At 47.9% G+C, this 17,090-nt stretch overlaps 4 protein-coding genes across 4 annotated transcripts; 2 read left to right on the top strand and 2 right to left on the bottom strand.

Moving 5' to 3' along the window:
• Nucleotides 1-4,452: 4,452 nt before the first annotated feature.
• PSV08DRAFT_367744 (uncharacterized protein) lies at nt 4,453-6,788 on the top strand (the record flags this gene model as incomplete). Its single annotated transcript, XM_014220099.1, has 3 exons — nt 4,453-4,593; nt 4,978-6,389; nt 6,740-6,788. The coding sequence occupies 3 exons, from the start codon at nt 4,453-4,455 to the stop codon at nt 6,786-6,788; spliced, it is 1,602 nt and encodes a 533-aa protein (XP_014075574.1).
• Nucleotides 6,789-7,031: 243 nt separating this feature from the next.
• On the top strand, nt 7,032-7,935 carry PSV08DRAFT_346775 (KR domain-containing protein; the record flags this gene model as incomplete). The annotated part of the gene is made up of 2 exons (XM_014220098.1): nt 7,032-7,043; nt 7,093-7,935. The coding sequence occupies 2 exons, from the start codon at nt 7,032-7,034 to the stop codon at nt 7,933-7,935; spliced, it is 855 nt and encodes a 284-aa protein (XP_014075573.1).
• Nucleotides 7,936-8,123: 188 nt separating this feature from the next.
• PSV08DRAFT_358509 (transmembrane amino acid transporter protein-domain-containing protein) lies at nt 8,124-9,713 on the bottom strand. Its single transcript, XM_014220097.2, has one exon. The coding sequence runs from the start codon at nt 9,574-9,576 to the stop codon at nt 8,176-8,178; it is 1,401 nt and encodes a 466-aa protein (XP_014075572.2). The 5' UTR covers nt 9,577-9,713; the 3' UTR covers nt 8,124-8,175.
• Nucleotides 9,714-11,974: 2,261 nt separating this feature from the next.
• Nucleotides 11,975-15,787, bottom strand: PSV08DRAFT_406913 (uncharacterized protein; the record flags this gene model as incomplete). The annotated part of the gene is made up of 5 exons (XM_014220096.1): nt 15,271-15,787; nt 14,366-15,217; nt 13,450-14,315; nt 12,263-12,528; nt 11,975-12,163 (listed from the first exon to the last, which is right to left on the bottom strand). The coding sequence occupies exons 1-5, from the start codon at nt 15,678-15,680 to the stop codon at nt 11,975-11,977; spliced, it is 2,583 nt and encodes an 860-aa protein (XP_014075571.1). The 5' UTR covers nt 15,681-15,787.
• Nucleotides 15,788-17,090: the final 1,303 nt, after the last annotated feature.

Genomic DNA, 17,090 nt, shown 5'->3' with positions numbered 1-17,090 from the left:
GTAGAGTAATTACCCTATAGGCCTTTGGGGTAGAATAGTCGGGCTTGGACGGCTTCTTTAGAATAGCTCCTGTAGCTCTTCTCCAGCAGGTTGGGTGGTATCCGTAGTTGAATAGCAGAGAGTAAGCTTTGAAGAACGTATTTGGCTGAGCTTGGTAGGCTGCTGTGATAATATCCTGTGATAAAGCGTCTGGGCCTGGTGAGCTACTTTTAACCTTATTAGAGCAAGCGCGTTCTAGCTCAGTTGTTGATAGCGCTGGCCACTCCCACTCTTTCTCTTGGTGGTTATTAAAGCTTGGTAGTGCTGTACTTGGTGGCGGTGGGAATAATGCTTTTCGAAAGGCTTTGCACTTTCCTTTAAAAGAGGTTTCTAGCGTCTCTCCCTGGATAGGAGGGATTCTTTCTACTCTCTTTTCCTTTGTATAGTCCATAGCTTTAAAGATAGATTGTGGGTCTTCTTTTTCTAGGAAGTTACTCCAGTGTTCTCTTTTAGCTCTCTTAATTGCCGTTTGGTACGTTGTTCGCGCTAGAAGGAAGTCTCTCTTAAAAAGATAGGCTTCTTCTATAGAGGTAGCTTGAAGTTGTTGTGCGAATATTCTTTGGCAGTGAGATACGTTTCTTCGTAGCTTAGTTAACTCCTGGTTCCACCAGGGCTTTGCTTTTAGCCCTTCTTTTAGTTGTGGAATAGCTTTATCTGCGGCTTGTTGGATTACTAGCGTAATAGCTTCTCCAATTGCGTCTAGTTGCAGCTTTAGCTTATTATCTTGGCCTAGGAGTAGGTTTCTTGAATCTGCTTTTCTTGGTTGGTGGATCTGATCTAGCGATTGTAGAGCTGCGTTGCTCTGGATAGCTTTGCCTAGCTCTTCTCTAAATAGGTCCCAGTCTGCCCTTTTTGTATTGTATCTTGTTTGGTTAGTAGGGCTATTAACTAGGTCCTTTGTTGTCTGGATTGAGAAGAGTATCCCATAGTGGTCAGATCCTGTTTCTGTTGTTGTTTGCCAGTCTCTTACTTTCGCGGCTAGGTCTGGTGTGGCGATAGTTAGATCTAGCGTTGTTTCTCTAGACAGGTGCGGTCTAAAGAAAGTGGCTGTTCCTGGCGTGTTAAGGAGGCTAAGGTCCTGGTCTTCTATCCAATCTGCTAATAGCTGGCCGTCTTGGCTAGTTTTACAGCCTGGGTCCCACCAAGGGTGGTGCTCGTTGGCGTCTATTAGTAGTAAGGTGGATATTGGTAGCTGAGTATTAGCGAGTAATCTTTGAAAGGTTTTTATATTTTCTGCGTTTTTTTGGTTGTATACGTTGTAGATGTTGAACTTTAGGCGTCCTTCTTGAATCGTGATAGCAATAGCGTCGTGGTCACCTATCTCCTCTCGCTGGCTAACCTCTGCTGTTAGAGATCTAGATATATAAAATAGAGCTCTTGGGCGGAGGTTTGGGTCTACTTTTGGAAAGATTTGGTAGAAGCTCTGGTGGGCTATTGACCTTGGGGCTTCGTAGTTATTACTGCTAGAAGGTGCAATCCACGGCTCTTGGATTGCGATAATGTCCACTTTAAGTTCAATTGCTAGTTGTAGCGTTGACTCTGTAGCGTGCATACTTTTGTTTAGGTTTACTTGTAGTACTTTAAGGTTTTCTACCATTATTTAATAGATAGGAATACCTCGCAGTCTTTGCTGTTAGCAAAGTGGGGTTGTTTGCAGTTTTTGCATTTTGGCAGGGTATGGTTGCAGGCCTTCCCTTTGGTTTTGCAAATACTGCAGTTGTGCTGAGTAGTTAGGTGGTTTTCAGCGCAAAACTGGCAGCTAGCTAGGTTTCTACACCTGCTATAGTTGTGTCCAAATCCTTGGCACTTGCTGCATTGCGCAGTTAGTGGGATTTGGCGGTATTTCTCTACCCGAAGGGATTGGCCAAGAATTGTTATTCTACTACCAATCTTCTTCGCCTCTTCTTCAGATTTAAAGGCAATTACAATAGAGCTTGTTTGCTTATTCTTCCAGCTTCTGGATAGCCAGTATGGGTTACCAACGATTGTTTGGTTCTTATTATACGTTGGGATTTCTGTATGGAGTAGCTGAAGGTTTTCAGCTCCGTCAAAGGTTGTTGGTACTCCATGTACAATAAGCTTAGTCCAGGACTCTAGCGGCTGGGCTTTCTTAATTGGGAGCTGGCTTTGCCATGTATTAACTTGCTTTAGAAGAAATTCTCCTGAGTATCCTTCTGTGGTTGTTAGGATAAGGTTATTTCTTCTGCTTGTTGAAACTTGCTGGATAACTGGGCCAGCGATGCCTGCCTTTTGGAAGGCTTGGTTGATCTTGTTTCTAACTAGTAGAGGGCTAATTATTTGGCCGTCTTCTAGTGTAACCAGCGTCTGGTAGTAAGATGCTGGTTTTTTAGCCTGTTGTGCTTGCTTCTTCCTTGGCTGTACTGTCGTCCAGGCCTGGTTTGAGTTGTTTGCTGCAATAGCTGCGTATGAGCTTTGGGCTGGTTTTTGGGTAGGTTGCGCAGCTATTGGTTGTGCCTTGTTTGAGGCTGCGATCGTCGCTTGTTTAAGCGTCTTTGTTGCTTGCTGTGAGGCGTTTGCGAGCGTGGCTGAGTGGTAAGCTAGTTTGGCAGATAGCTTTTCTGTGATTTGGTTGGCTACTCTGCCTGTTTCGGTATAGTCCCTAAAGACGTCTAGTAGCTCTAGTAGCTTGTTTTGGGCTATATGAGATTCTTCCATTGTAGAGGCCTGGAGAATTAGGTCTCTAGCCCAATAGATTGCCTGTTCAGCGTTCTTGGCAATTGGTTTTGGGCTGGAGGTGTTTTGGTATGGGTTTCTGCCTCTGTAGGTAGTCTCTGGCGAGAAGTTGGCGTATCGCTTGTTTAGTGGTAGTATTGGTATTTCAAACACGCTTGGTGTTTGTTGGTTTTGGGTGGGGGTGGCTGGTGGGGACTCTACGTCCATTTCTCTATTAATTTGAGCCTCTGGTCCTTGGCTCTCTTGCCCGTTTTCCTGCGTATTTACTATAATAGTATCACTATCAGGCGGCATTTTATTACTAAGCTTTTTCTCTTAGTAAGCTGCGGGGTGGTCTGTGTGTTCTTGTTTTCGTGAGTGAGACGTGTTCAAATTAGCTACTTTACCAGCTTCTAGCTCTATAGCGCGTGGGCTGCACGACTTGGCACTAGTTGCAATCGATTTCTTGGGATGGATTTGTATATATTGAGCTAAAATTACACCTATTCTAGAAAACTCGAAGTTGGTGTGTGTGTGTTTGGATTGTGGTAGTACAACGGTTTTGTCGGCGTATTCGCAACCTGTTATTGGCAATTCAAGGCGATCATGCCGTTTTACATGGGTGTGACCTGTTACTCTCGTTTACAATTCTGCGGAACCATTCTGTCAATACACGGAGCTCCTCACTGAGAAATATCGAAACAGCGCATTCTAAGTCTGAGTGATATGTCCAATATCCGATGGCCAACGAACCAAGTCGCATAAATCATAAACTGTTCACAAAAAATATTAGGTGCTGTTGCCTTTTTTCCTGTAGCATGGAAATCTTGTTCGAAACAAGAGAGTTTCCAAGCTTCCAGTTAACGGTTGACATTACAGGCAGCTCGTTTATATCCGTCGAGCTCAGGCTAATCGTGGAAGTCCTCAATTGCCCTAATAACAGACTGCTATCTACAAGGTCTCAGTCTCGTAGGCCATATACCTTCTTGGCTTTTAAAGTAGCGTTGAATTTTGTATGGAGTGCTTTCAAATATGATGCTAATACCAGAACTGGTTGCGGAATCGGTATTTAGTATAGCGAGGTAGGCGGCATTCCTAAAACGGGTTCACGTCAAGATGAAGACCGTCTCAGTATTCACTATACTGCTGAATATTGATCGATTGGGGTATGAAAAAGCGTATGAATATACTCAGGGAAAGAAGTACAGACCTACCCCTTCTAAGACCGCTAGGGATTTCAATATGCATTGTAATTCTTAGACCTTAAAAGCTTGAGGTACTATCTATATTCGTCATATAGGGTTTATTGAGTGTTGAAGGCTGTGTATCGTCAACCAGCCGGTTAAACTAGTTAGTAAAAGACTGGAATATTCCAGAGATGGAACATGGATACTACTGCACGCATGTGCTGGATTTGGCAGACGACGTCTCGGTAGCAGCGAAGCTGACGGTGGTCCTTTGCGGCGGGCCGCCGGAAGGTAGTGAACAGCTGCTTCTAATTGGCCTGCTCGCCGAGCGTACGGCGAATGCATGCAGTGTATACGCGCCAGCCAATCACAGCGTCGCAAGTTGCACTGCATTCCGCCGAGAGACCGGCCCTTAATGTCAGACTGCGCCCCGTCACACGAGTCTTGGGAAACTGCACCTCTCTCTTGAGCTTCTTATGAGTATGGCTTTTGTGGCTCCTCAAAGACCTGCGCTGTCTTAGTCAAAGTACCGACCAGGCCGAGCTTTTTTACGATGCACATCCAAAATCCAAACCATGCACTATACGCGGCGACCAATGACGCCCTCATGGGTTTGCCAGTGCGAACCAAAGCACCTCGAGTGCGTGCCTTTTCTCCAAAGGTCCGCACGGGATGTATAACGTGGTATGTTGCTGTCAGTCCGTGTTGAACAATTGTTGCTGCTGCTTCATCTTCGTCCTTTTGTTACGACTGTGTTGTCGATTCACACAAGACATTGTGGCCTTTATCCCAGAGTCACACTTGCGTCCTTTCTCCTTCGTCCTTTCTTCTTCATCCGAGGCTTCATGAAGTTCTTATTAACCCTTTGCGACAGCAAGTAAGTGTACTCTATTGTTGCTGTTGTATGAGGACGTGCCAGGCTTCCCTCAATACATACACACAAGCCACCATCGTTCTCCATGTCCCACATCTTCTGCCCCAGTCCTATGCGTGGGGAAAGCGGATTGTCCCAACATGTTCATCTGAGCACGGACAAAGGCTGACATAACACCTTGAACTTGCTAGAATGCGCCGGAAGAAATGTGACGAAGAGAAACCAACCTGCCGCCGATGCAGGGAAAGTCAGGTCAAGTGCGATGGATACGCGCCTGTACCCGTCTCACAGAAGAAGCCAGCCTCCCAAAAGCAAACGGCTGCCAAGAAGAGAGCTATCAAGCAGACACAAGAGATGGTGCAACATGTAGCCAGCCAGTCGCAACCACGTTTCATCATCCAAGGCAATCGGCTCAACTTCGACATTGACGGCGGCGTTTACGACCGCATGTTCTTCCATCATTTCCGCGCCATCACTATAGTCGATTTCGTCCACGTCATCAATCCTAGGGATTTCTGGTCCCAGAGGGTGCTTCCAATGTGTTATAACGATCCTGCTGTGCGCAATACCGTCGTTGCGCTTGGCGCAGCTCACTATCTCTATCTTCAAAAGCTCCAAAGCTCTAATTCTGGAGACACTAACGCGTCCATGTCCCACTTCGAGTGTGTTGCGATACAGTATTACAACAATGCCATTGCAGAGTTAGTTAAGCTTAACAACGGCGACAAGTCAACATGGGACACTCAGCTCAAGACCCTTACCTGCTGCCTACTATTTATCTGTCTTGAGAACATTTTAGGCCGCTCTGAAGAAGGAATTCGCCATATACAAGCTGGCGCCCGTCTCCTTAAAAATTCCGACTTCTCGATTGCCCCACAGAATTTACAACAGCTTATGCAAGAGATTGCAACTGTCTTGCTTCACTTTTTCGTCGATGTGGCCTATCTCGAGGAAGAACACAACATCCCCAATATGGTACCCTACGCCCTACCTACAACAGAGATCGGCGATGGGCTGGAGCCATTTTCAAGTCTCCAAGAAGCCAAAGACACCATATGGGACCTAGATGTCAAAATGGCCTATGTGGGATCTGGCAAACCCGATTCAGATGAGGCACCCGACCCCGAGTGTTGTATGCTCGACGTGGCCCCTTTCATTGAGCCTTTTAAACGCTGGAAGATCAAATTCAACAATCTTATCTCGTCCCAAATCGACTCTCCGAATGTTCCCATTGACGTCCAGCGGGAGACAGTGAACCTCATGCTCCGCCGCTGCATGTGGGACATAATGCTACTCCCAGAAGGCAAAAATTCAGACGAAGAACTAGCGAAACTCAATCATGAACTGGTCGATCTGGTGGAGCTCCTGTACAGCATCGAGGCCTCCTCGATCGGCCGGCCTATTTTTGTATTGGAAGGCGACACTATTCCCGCACTGTACTTTTCCGGTTTATTTTCGGAAGATCCTGTCTTCGTCCAGCGCATTACCACCCTCTTGCGTGAGTCTCCAAGACGCGAAGGTCTTTGGGATAGCCGGCAAACGGCAGATAAGCTGTCAGCTGAGTTCAGGAGTCTTGCTGCTTGTCCATCAAAAAATTGTTCATTAAAGGCTTGCCCGTCAAAATTGATCCCGCCTCCTTCGACTCCCGGCCTTCTTCTAGATACCACCCCGGAACTCATTCTGGACACCAGTCCAGAAGTCACTCTGGATTCCACTCCGGAACTGAGTCCGGAGCCTATCCCGGATTTCTTTTCATATCCTGTTCTTAAAGAGGAAACATTGTAACGTCCATCCCTACGTGGCGGGACACCCTGCGTCACGGGATGCCACGGACACTCCCCAGCATTATAAACTCAACAATACGTTAGAAGAATAGATGTTCTCGGAAAAGGAGCCTTAAGGTGCTAACTCTATTCTCTCTTTATCTTTTCTAGAGATATGTTTTACTTACTATTGAAAACGACAGTTTCTATAAGCGTTATATAATCTACTTCACTTTAACTAGTAGTAGATAGGTTAAAGGCTTAATTGGTCGTAGTATTACGCATTGGTTTGTCGAACGTGGAGCAAAAAATCTCATTTTGATCTCGCGCTTTGGCGATGACAAGCAGGGACACAACATGATTGAAGAACTGCGCACATCTGGGATCCATGTGCTCAGCCTGGTATGCGACATTGAAAATCCGCCGAGTTTGAAGCGGGCATTAGAGAATTGCTCGAAGACAATGCCGCCTTTCTGAGAGTGTATTCAAGCTGCAATGACCATCCGCGTAAGCTCGAAGCTGTCTCTCTAGAACTATGCTAACAAATTGCTGCCAGGACTCAACGTTTTCTACCATGACTTGGGATGATTGGAATGCGGTAACGTCGGCCAAGGTACAGGGATCCTGGAACCTCCACGAATCACTCCCTACAGATATGCATTTTTTCATCATGCTCTCATCCATGGCAGGCATCTTTGGAAATGTTGGCCAGTCTAGTTGTTGCGCCGGAAACACATATCAGGAAGTACTTGCACGATATCGAGTATCAATAGGCGAGAAAGCGTCCAGCATTGACCTCAGCATCGTGACGAGTCAGGGCTACGTCGCTGAAAACCAGATAGTGATGGATCGTCTGACAATGCTCAACCTTTTCCGTCCACTCTCGATAAGAGAGGTCCTCGCCCTTCTCGACTACGTTTGTAACCCCAACTTGTCTCCCAGCAGACCCTGTCGGAGCCAAATTGTCACCGGATTTGAGTCGCCAGCCGACATCGAGTCAAAAGGACGAGATGTACCCAGCGCAATAGAGAGGCCTTTCTTTCAGAATATGCGACAAGCAGAATGTACATTCAAGTGTGGCGATAACCTGGCGTCACATGTACGCACGTTGCGATCGGCATTTACGGAGGCGACCTCAGAAGATGCGGCGGCATCGATCGTCGCGAAAGCGCTGAAGATGAAGGTCAGGCGTGTGCTCGGATTACCAGCGGATCTGATCAGTATGAATTCTGCGCTAGACAGCTACGGCGTTGATCTCTTGATTGGCCTGGAGCTACGGAATTGGTTGTCAAAAGAGTCGGGCGCTGACCTTGCTGTATTCGGTATTCTGGGTGGAGCAACGCTACTGAGAATTGGCCAGATGGTAGCTGCGAAGAATTCGCTGAGGATTCAAAGCTAAGCACTAAAGAGGAGCAGAAGTCAAGACAGCATGCTGTCATCCCGTTAGTGTTGTTATCCGAGTGTTGTGTGTTGCCTGGCTGTTTCTGATGATCGACGTCGTGATGTAGTGCGTTATTTGTTTGACAAGAATACATATCGAATTAAGCTCCTTCACAAAGCTGTCACCACTGGCAAATTGAATTGGAGTAGGGAATATAGCCTAGTTCGAGAAGAAGCTATTTGAGGATATATACAAGATCTATGCAGAGCGGCAAGTGAACGGCTTATGCGCGGTTCCAGTTGTGGTAAGTTTGATTATGTCCGCAATCGTTGCGTAAGATCCGGCACCCAGCGTCACGATCCCAATGATGAACGCCAACAAGCAGGCCGCGCTCATCAACAGATTTTCTCTCGCAAAGGGGCTGCCCTTGCGAAGGAGACGGTACCACATCACTGCGGGAATCCAGAATGAGAAGCCGGAGACGAACAGCGCAGAGGCGAGGGATAGCAGGTCAGAAAATATAGGGATGGCTTCGGCAATAACCCACGCAATGATGGTGAAAATGATGACCAGTGCAATCCAGGAAGCCCAACCGGCGACCGTGTTAATATACTTCAACACCGAGTTCTTGAACATACGGCCGTGGATATAGCGCAGGGCGACAGTAGTGTTGATGCTACCGGAAATGAAGATGACAGGGAGCGCAATGCCAAATGCAATTTTCGAGACGAGCGTACCAGCCGAGAGGAGTGCTGGGGAATCGACCCCTTTGCCAATGAAAGCGTAGCACAACGCTCCGGTAAGCGTGTAGATGCAGATTTGAATGACGCCAGATGCCCAAATAGATTTCATATATTCTTGTGGCGTATGCATTTCGTCCATGAAGCTGAATTGTCCGATGGCAAAGCTGAAAGCGAAGATGATGTTGGAAACAGCGACGAAGGCTTCCGAAAAAGTCAAGTCCTCTTTGGGCCAGGCAGACCAGTCAACAGCAGACATGCCACCAGCCTTGTCACCAGCTTGGACACCGGTTGCGATGATGGTGATGCCGATTGCGATTAGGATGGAAGCAAAGTCAATGTATCCAAGGATGGCGACTTCAGAGAAAGAGGGCGGAATGGCGAGAATGAGCAAGATGATGGCGGAAACGGCAGAGAACACGATGGAACAGACATGGCCACCGTTAATGTTGATGAGCGCAATACTGCCGGTCAAGGCGTGCGAACCAACAACCATGACGAGTTCGAGCACCAGCGCAGCACCGAAGAGTTCGTAGCCGAAGCGGCCGAGCAGAAGGCGGCCTGCATCGGCGTAGGACGCGACCTCTGGGAACTTCAGCTTCACCTGGCCAACAATGTAGCTGGTAAAGATGGCAACGCAGCCCAGTCCGACGGTGAGCAGAACGCCTGGAAACATGCCGAGAGTTGCGTAGGCCTGGGGCAAAGAAAGCGCGCCAAGGGCGATGGCCTCAACGATGGTGACAACTGCGAGGCGCTTCCATCCCAGACGATGGAAGTGAGCATCTCCGTCTTTGGCGATTTGTTTGGCACGTTGCGATTCCCAGACCTCGCCCTCGCCGAACACTTGGTTGTCAGCTAGATTAGAATCGTTATCGTTCTTTTCATTCTTGCGTCGTGTCGACGGGATGTGTAAGGACATGTCGAGCTTGAAAGGAGGGAAGGTGACAGATGACGGCAATTAGGAATCAAAGAGATGCGAAGCTCAGATTTCATATAGCACAAGTGATGGAATGAATAAGAGCAGACAAGAAAATTGAACAAGACACCAGCCCCTCTCCACATGGTGCAAGATGCCCCATGGTACATATATCAAGGCAGATTCCCCGCAAGCTCGCCAAAAGTAATAGAATTGACACAACTAACACGATATCGTCATCTCCACACGTGGAGACCCAGCGCACAAGTCGGCATCGCCTTCCGGCGGTGCAGAGTCTGAGCGCGCCACTTGCTGCTCACGATGTTCTGGGTGTGATGTGAAGCATTCGGGAAGCATTCGGCCTGACTAGGCGTGCAGATCCTTGCTGAGCATCGCGTTGGTCTTTCCTGAAAGCGACAGCTAGGCGAGACGTTTTAGCTAATACAAGGATGGCCGGCCGTTCAACGGCTGCACTATTGCATTGCTGAAAATTCTTGATGCACTAAGTCGGTCCAAAGTGGATTCTATGTGTCGCCAGATTCTTCATACAGTGCTAGGCTTTACTGTTTGCGATACAGACATGGCAGTCTTTGGCCGCAGCGTTGCATTGCGCACATGCGCGTTACACTTCTTAACCGGGATGCGAACGTGCAATGTTGCGGTTATTCGAGGCCCAGATTCGTTGGGGCAGGCGAGCTGGAAGATGGGGTCAAAGTGACTCTTGGTTTCCATTCACGAGTTCCACCATTGCAAGTCTTTCTGGCGTATTCTCGGACCTACGAATCCTCCTCTGAGAGCGGCCATAGCGATCCGATCAGCGTCTATTTCCCCTCTTGCGCGCTGCCATCTACGATATCATGCAAAGCTCTTTCGAGTGTGATCTAGTTCAGGGTCACAGCATATGTTGGCGCATGAAGAATAGCGCGAGGAGGAGGCTTGGTCTCTCAAAACGCCAACGTCGATAGTACCGAACGGTCGTGTCCGTCGTTGTCGCCCAAGTAGCTAGTTCAGCCCTGGAACCCGTCACTTCCGCTCGATCTTGGCCCGCCTTCTCTTCTTACAAGTCTCATTGCATTGCTCTCTCGAGAAGAACTGTCTATTCCTTTATTACCCTTCTCTTGCCATGTCTCCATCTGCCCGCGTTACGCCCCAAAACAGCTCCTATGCCTACAACCTTCCTGCAGTAATGCCAACAAAAAAAGATCTCACTTATCACCTTTTTAACCTCGCACTCAGCCCCCTTAGAGATTTAGTACACTTTATACTCAAACTCGTCGCGTGATTCATCCTACACTCGTGACAACACGAAAGGAGTACTCCAACTCGACTACCTCTAACCGTTCATGTTTCGCCTGCACCCCATCTGCTTCCTCATACTTACAGCCATGTAATTGATTCCCTGCTCCCCCTTCTCCTATTGCCCTGCAAAAGAGCACTCAGCTCGTCAGCCCCATCAACTCGACCTCCCTTTACGTAGCTTCTCGATTACATCTCGTTTTTCTTATAGAATATGAGTGCTACTCAGAGCACTTGGAATTCATACATCGTCTGAGCGGCTCTCGGACGACGCGCTCAAACTCTTGGTGTAACCTTTCTTGGATCACTAATTAGTCACCGCACAATTAGTAGTCGTTGGCTCTCTATCGAACAGAATGTCTTATATACCAAAGCAGTTGCCCCACGGAGCGCAGCCCCTTATAAGTATAGCCCAACCCTGTGCCATACTAACGTTAACTGGCTTTGTATTACATAGACAAGTCACGTCATCTTTTCCCTGCGATCATCGCCCTAATACGGAGTCCAAGATGACTATTCACATAGTAAACGTTATAGAGCTACGCAGCTCTTATCAATGTTAGTGTCGCGTCATTTTGAACAGTCTAGAGTGCAAGCGGTGTCTAAGGTTCTCTTAAAGAGTTACCCACGTTATTAATTGAGTTATCGCGTACAATAGTCATTTAATAGTCAAATTTAATAGTGTCTTGTCGGTGTGGCAAACTCGCTATACGTTGACATTATTTGAGATAGAAAGACAGCAGACACTGAGCTAACTACAGGGGACCACTTCATCATATACCCAAGAGACAGAGCTAACTATAGGAGAGAGAAAGGAAACTTTTGCTGAAACAATCGGCCAGCTAGGGCAAAGGTCGCTGAGAGAAGCAGCTCATCCAGCTGTGAGCAGAGGCTAAGAAGCAAAGGCCAAATTAAAGAACAAAGAGCAAATGGCAAAGAATAGAAAGAAAGGAAGAAAGCAAAGGTGAGGAGACAGGAGCGGAAGGAGAAGGACATGAGAGTTGATGAAGCCTTCTGGGCTTGATCCCTTATAGATTCCCTTGCCTTGTTGTCCTATGCTTCCTCCTACGTAGGCTAAGAATGCTTTCTAGCCGCCTGAGGAAAGCTAGTCTGGTCTTGACACAGGGTCACCTTTCTGGAGTGAATCAGCAACTGTATTCAGCAGTATCTCGACTGCATGCTCATGGCCATGAACTGAAGCTAAGCAGAGTGCTTTGATGTAGAACCCATCTTGTGCTTCAACGTCGGCGCCCACATCGACGTCGGCGCCCGCGTTCAGTAGTATCTTAACCACCTGCCGGTGGCCTTCCACTAAAGCTACGCATAGTGCATAATCGTAGACTTTACTCTGGGCGTCAACGTCGACACCCGCGCCAAGCAGCGTCTTGACCACCTGCTTGTGGCCTCTAGCTGAAGCTAGGTATAGTGCGTTAACGGGAGCGCCCGCTTTGGCGTCAGCACCCGCATTCAGCAGTATCTTAACCACCCGCTCGTGGCCTTCGCACGACGCTGCCTGTAGCGCGCTGGAATACTCTCCACCCTGCGCATTAACTTCAGCCCCTGCATTAAGCAGCATCTTGACTATCTGTACATAGCCTTCATACGATGCTGCTTGCAATGCAGTACCGTATTTTCCACCCTGAACATTAACATCAGCCCCTGCGTTAAGTAATGCCTTAACCACTTGTCCATAACCTTCTACTGAGGCTGCCTGTAGTGCATTGCCATGCTCTTCACTTTGCGCATTAATATTAGCGCCCGCGTTTAGCAGTATCTTAACTATCTGCTCGTCGCCTTCCGCTGAAGCTGCTTGTAGTGCGTTGCCATACTCTCCACCTTGCGCGTTGACCTCGGCACCTACGTCAAGTAAGGTCTTGACTATCTTCTCTTGACCCATATAAGACGCTGCCTGTAGTGCGTTGCCATACTTTCCACCTTGCGCGTTAACCTCGGCGCCCGCATCAAGTAACATCCCAACTATCTCCTCTTGACCACTATAACACGCTGCCTGTAGTGCGTTGCTATACTCTCCACCTTGCGCGTTAACCTCGGCACCTACGTCAAGTAAGGTCTTGACTATCTTCTCTTGACCCATATAAGACGCTGCCTGTAGTGCGTTGCCATACTTTCCACCTTGCGCGTTGACCTCGGCGCCCGCATCAAGTAACATCCTAACTATCTCTTCTTGACTACTCCCACTCCTACACAAGGCTGCCTGCAGTGCGTTGCCATACTTTCCACCTTGCGCGTTGACCTCGGCGCCCGCATCAAGTAACATCCTAACTATCTCTTCTTGACTACTCCCACTCCTACACAAGGCTGCCTGTAGTGCGTTGCCATACACTCCACCCTGCGCGTTGACCTTGGCGCCTCTGTCTAGCAATGTCTTGACTATCTTCTCTTGACCACTGTAAGACGCTGCCTGTAGCGCGTTGCCATACGATCCGCTATGCGCGTTGACCTCAGCGCCTGCGTCGATCAGTATCTCGACCACCCGTTCGTGGCCTTCCTTTGAAGCCGCCTGCAGCGCATTTCCGTATTTGAATCCTCCACCCTGCGCGCTGATCTCGGCGCCCTTACGAAGCAGTAATTGCACCATCTCAGGTTGGCCATACTGTGCTGCAGAAATCAAAGGAGTCCATCCCCGGCTATCTTTAGCGTTTACCGCCTCTGCAATAGGCACATTCACAGTAGCCAACACCTTCTCAGCTATATCAGGGAGTCCAAACTGTGATGTGTAGTGCAAGGGTGTACGAACAGGATAACGTGTGCTATAGCAATTGTACTTGTAGTCAGAGGCGAATAAAACTTCTTCAATAGATGAAAACGAGTTTCCTTGGAGGAGCTCACAGGCACGAGCGGCGACCTCTGCTTCGACGGGTTTCGCATGGCGTGCCCAATACTTGGCCGCATAGTCCAGGAAGCTATTTTGCTGCAACCTTTCTCTGAACTCTTTGTCATTGGGGCAGCTGCCACTCTGGAAAGCGCTGAACGACAGATACTTAAGGCATGTGGTAGCGATATACACATGGCCTCTGGGGTTCCACAGGTCTCCAGTGCGCTCGAAGTATTCCTGTGTAGTATAATGCACGAGACGAATGATATCACTCTCTTGGTCAACAGTGACAAGACCAGCGCATACAGAGATCAGGTCCTCCAGAGTACGTACGTTCTCTGGGTCTATCTCGTCTTCCCCATCCTCTATTGCTAGAGCGCAGCAGATCTCGGCGGTAGTAAGCTGTCGTTCGGCGAGCGTGATCCACGACAGGACCTCTCTAGCCAATTTACAGTCCACCTCTGACTGACTATCGATTCTCTGAAGAGTAGTATCATATGCGTCTTCAAGTCCAGCTGCCCCTTTTTTGAGTTTGGACAGAATTTCTTTCACCTTTTTCGTGGTTATTTTGCCTCGTAGCGAATTTGTGTATAGAAAAGCAAGTAGAAACCTATAGCTGTGTAAGTACGGATAACTAGTTTGATTGTATAGAATACTCACATGCCATCTGCTGCATCTGCTATTTTCTCCTGCACTGCTTTCTGCAGCTCTGTGTCGTGCTGTATGTATGGAGATAAAGTATGCATCTGCCCAGCCACAAAACGCTTGACATCTTCTCTGCTAGCCTGCACCTCGAGACTTGGCCCTCTACTCAATGCATCCTTGATGTCTGGCATAAACCGCGAGGTGACCATCAGGCGAATATCGTGTATTGCTTGGAGATCTCGGAGTTTGGCCAGGAACTGGCAACGAGTGTCTTCATGGCATTCATCCAGTGCATCGACCACTATATATACAGATTGATAAGATGCAATCACGTCTCGAAGCGTGTCATAGATCTCGAAGAGGGATGGCTTAGTTCCACGGTCGGCATGCTTCAGATACAATTCCTCTAAGCGATCTGCCTTCGATAATTGACCCTGGACTAGCTGCTTCAGAATGGCTGCCAGTAGGCTCGAAATTTCTTGTTCCTCTCGAGCTTTGTAGTTACAGTACACATAAGCGACCCCATGCGAACTGTCCTGGACTGTATTTAGCAAATGATCAATTGCAATAGCTGCAATCATGGTCTTGCCAGCTCCAGGGATACCTGGGCAGAATAGCGTAGCCCTACTCTCATTGATCCAATGTGCAAGTTCATGCGTATTGAGAAACCACTGTCCGGTCCCCTCCTGCTTATTCTTGATGATACTCGATTGCTGAGCGGGGTAGTCTGAGGCCGATATCCATTTCAGGAGCTTGCTGTGCTTTGCAGAATCTTGGTTCCCTTGAATCGTTTCTACCCCAGAATGGATAGCAGATACATGCTCCCGAACGAACTTGGTGTCAGCTTTAACAGCTTTCGAAAGTTTGCTTGTATATGTAAGTAAGCGACGTTGCACTGTCGTGTTATTTTGACAACTTACAATTGATCCATATGCAACGCGACCAATATATGTGTCTTGAGCCGCTCTATTCGAGCTAAAACCTCTGAAATCTCCTCCTTTTTGAACTTCCACATAAGCGCATTACTAGCTTTCTTGAGTCGACCCCCGTCAGTCATCCTAGCTTGTAACGTTTCCAGCGCCTGCTTGAACTCGTCTAACGGTCCATTCTCGACTGCAAGCTCTCGAACAGCGACATAACATGACTGGCTGGCTTCTTCTTCTTCTAAGTGGAATCTGAGACTGAGGAGAAGGCTGTGAAGATTTGAAACCTCCACTGCGCATTTCGCGCGGTCCTTTGGTGCATCCTTGACGTCGTTCAGGTAGCTGAGCACCTTAGCTGAAAGCTGGAGAATCGCAACGATGCTGGCCGTGACACTGAGTGGGTCCATACTGAAAATAACAGCGATCTGGTTTTGAGCATCTACCAGCTAACAATGATGAGAGTGTAAAGGCTGACACGATGAATGAACGGTTAGGCTGAAGAGGATGCAGCGGCAAGGCCGAGCAGCTGCAGGCGATGGCCACCTGTTAAGATCCTTGGAAACGCTTACAAATATGCACCAATGCAGACTAGGAAGTAGTTTGGAGGATGCAGCCCGAAACACTGTGCTGCAATCCTTCTAACCGTGCCGCAATCACGTGACTTACTCTGTGACCAGTATGCCTTGGCACTACTGAGTAGTTGCATGAAGCTTAAGTATATAGAAATATGCAATAGGATGACATGGCCTGGGATGTTCAACTTCAGTTATGATTACAAGTACAGGGTACAAGTCGCTTGCACAAACTTGTTCATGCATACTGTCACTTCATCCGCGAAAACCAACCCTGAGAGCCCTTGACACTAAAATCTTACATTGCTTCTACTCAAGAATCTTACTCCTAAGAGTGAGTTGACCGGAAACCGTATGTGGCCAGAGAGTTCATGACCGAGCTTACAGCCTCTAGTAATACAGTTCAGTTTATCTTTCTCGACGTTCAATATAGAAAGGATTCGATTTCTTTGAACCGGACTGAACACCTTCAAGACAACTCTTCGATGGAATCACGCAGGAAAGCGCCCCGAGACGCTGTTGCCAGTCTTTGAGCTACGCCCTGTCAACTACTCTACACTACCTCTAATAAGACTCCGTTCGATTAGTCTATAGCAATAGAATCTGTATTCGTGTCTGTCCCTTCTTCCTATGAGCCCGCACCGTGACAGAGAAAGAAAAGGAACGAGGGAGTACAATTCCCACGAAGATATATACAGCCAGCTGGAACATCAGTCAGTCCGACGACTGAAGTTTGACCTGCACATGAACGACGACGGCAAATTGTGTTATCGTCCATTGCTTTGGAAACTGTCGAAGTTGCTCAGAGTTCAACCACGATTCGACAGTTGGAGTATTCAACACATCCGGCATCAGAGTATTCCACACCAAAAACACAGACATAAATGTTGTGTGCCACACCTTTAAAGACTGTCTCCATCCAATCAAAAAGTGGTCAGACGCCCACCGCACCAACACCCCCATCATTGTCAGTCTCGAGCTTAAAAAACAACAACCCCGATGCCTACTTCAATGGCATCACAAAAAGATATAAAAAAAGAAGAGGTAGAATGCCCCCCTCTGGACTATTCTCAATACACACAACGGAGTAAAGAAAGGGGAACGAGAGATGCGAGTGTACGGGATCGAATTATTTACGGGTTGGGGCTTACATTTTATGGTGTTTAATCGTGGTGGGGGTGTTCGGTTTTGTGAATGAATTTTTTTTTTAAAAAAAAGATTCTGGAACGTAGAGCCTAGTTACTG

The sequence above is a fragment of the Bipolaris maydis genome (assembly GCF_028858645.1).
Source record: "Bipolaris maydis strain C4 unplaced genomic scaffold PSV08scaffold_1, whole genome shotgun sequence".
Taxonomy (NCBI): domain Eukaryota; kingdom Fungi; phylum Ascomycota; class Dothideomycetes; order Pleosporales; family Pleosporaceae; genus Bipolaris; species Bipolaris maydis.
The sequence above is the reverse complement of the archived record's forward strand: the minus strand, read 5'-3'. Positions and strand labels throughout refer to the sequence as shown.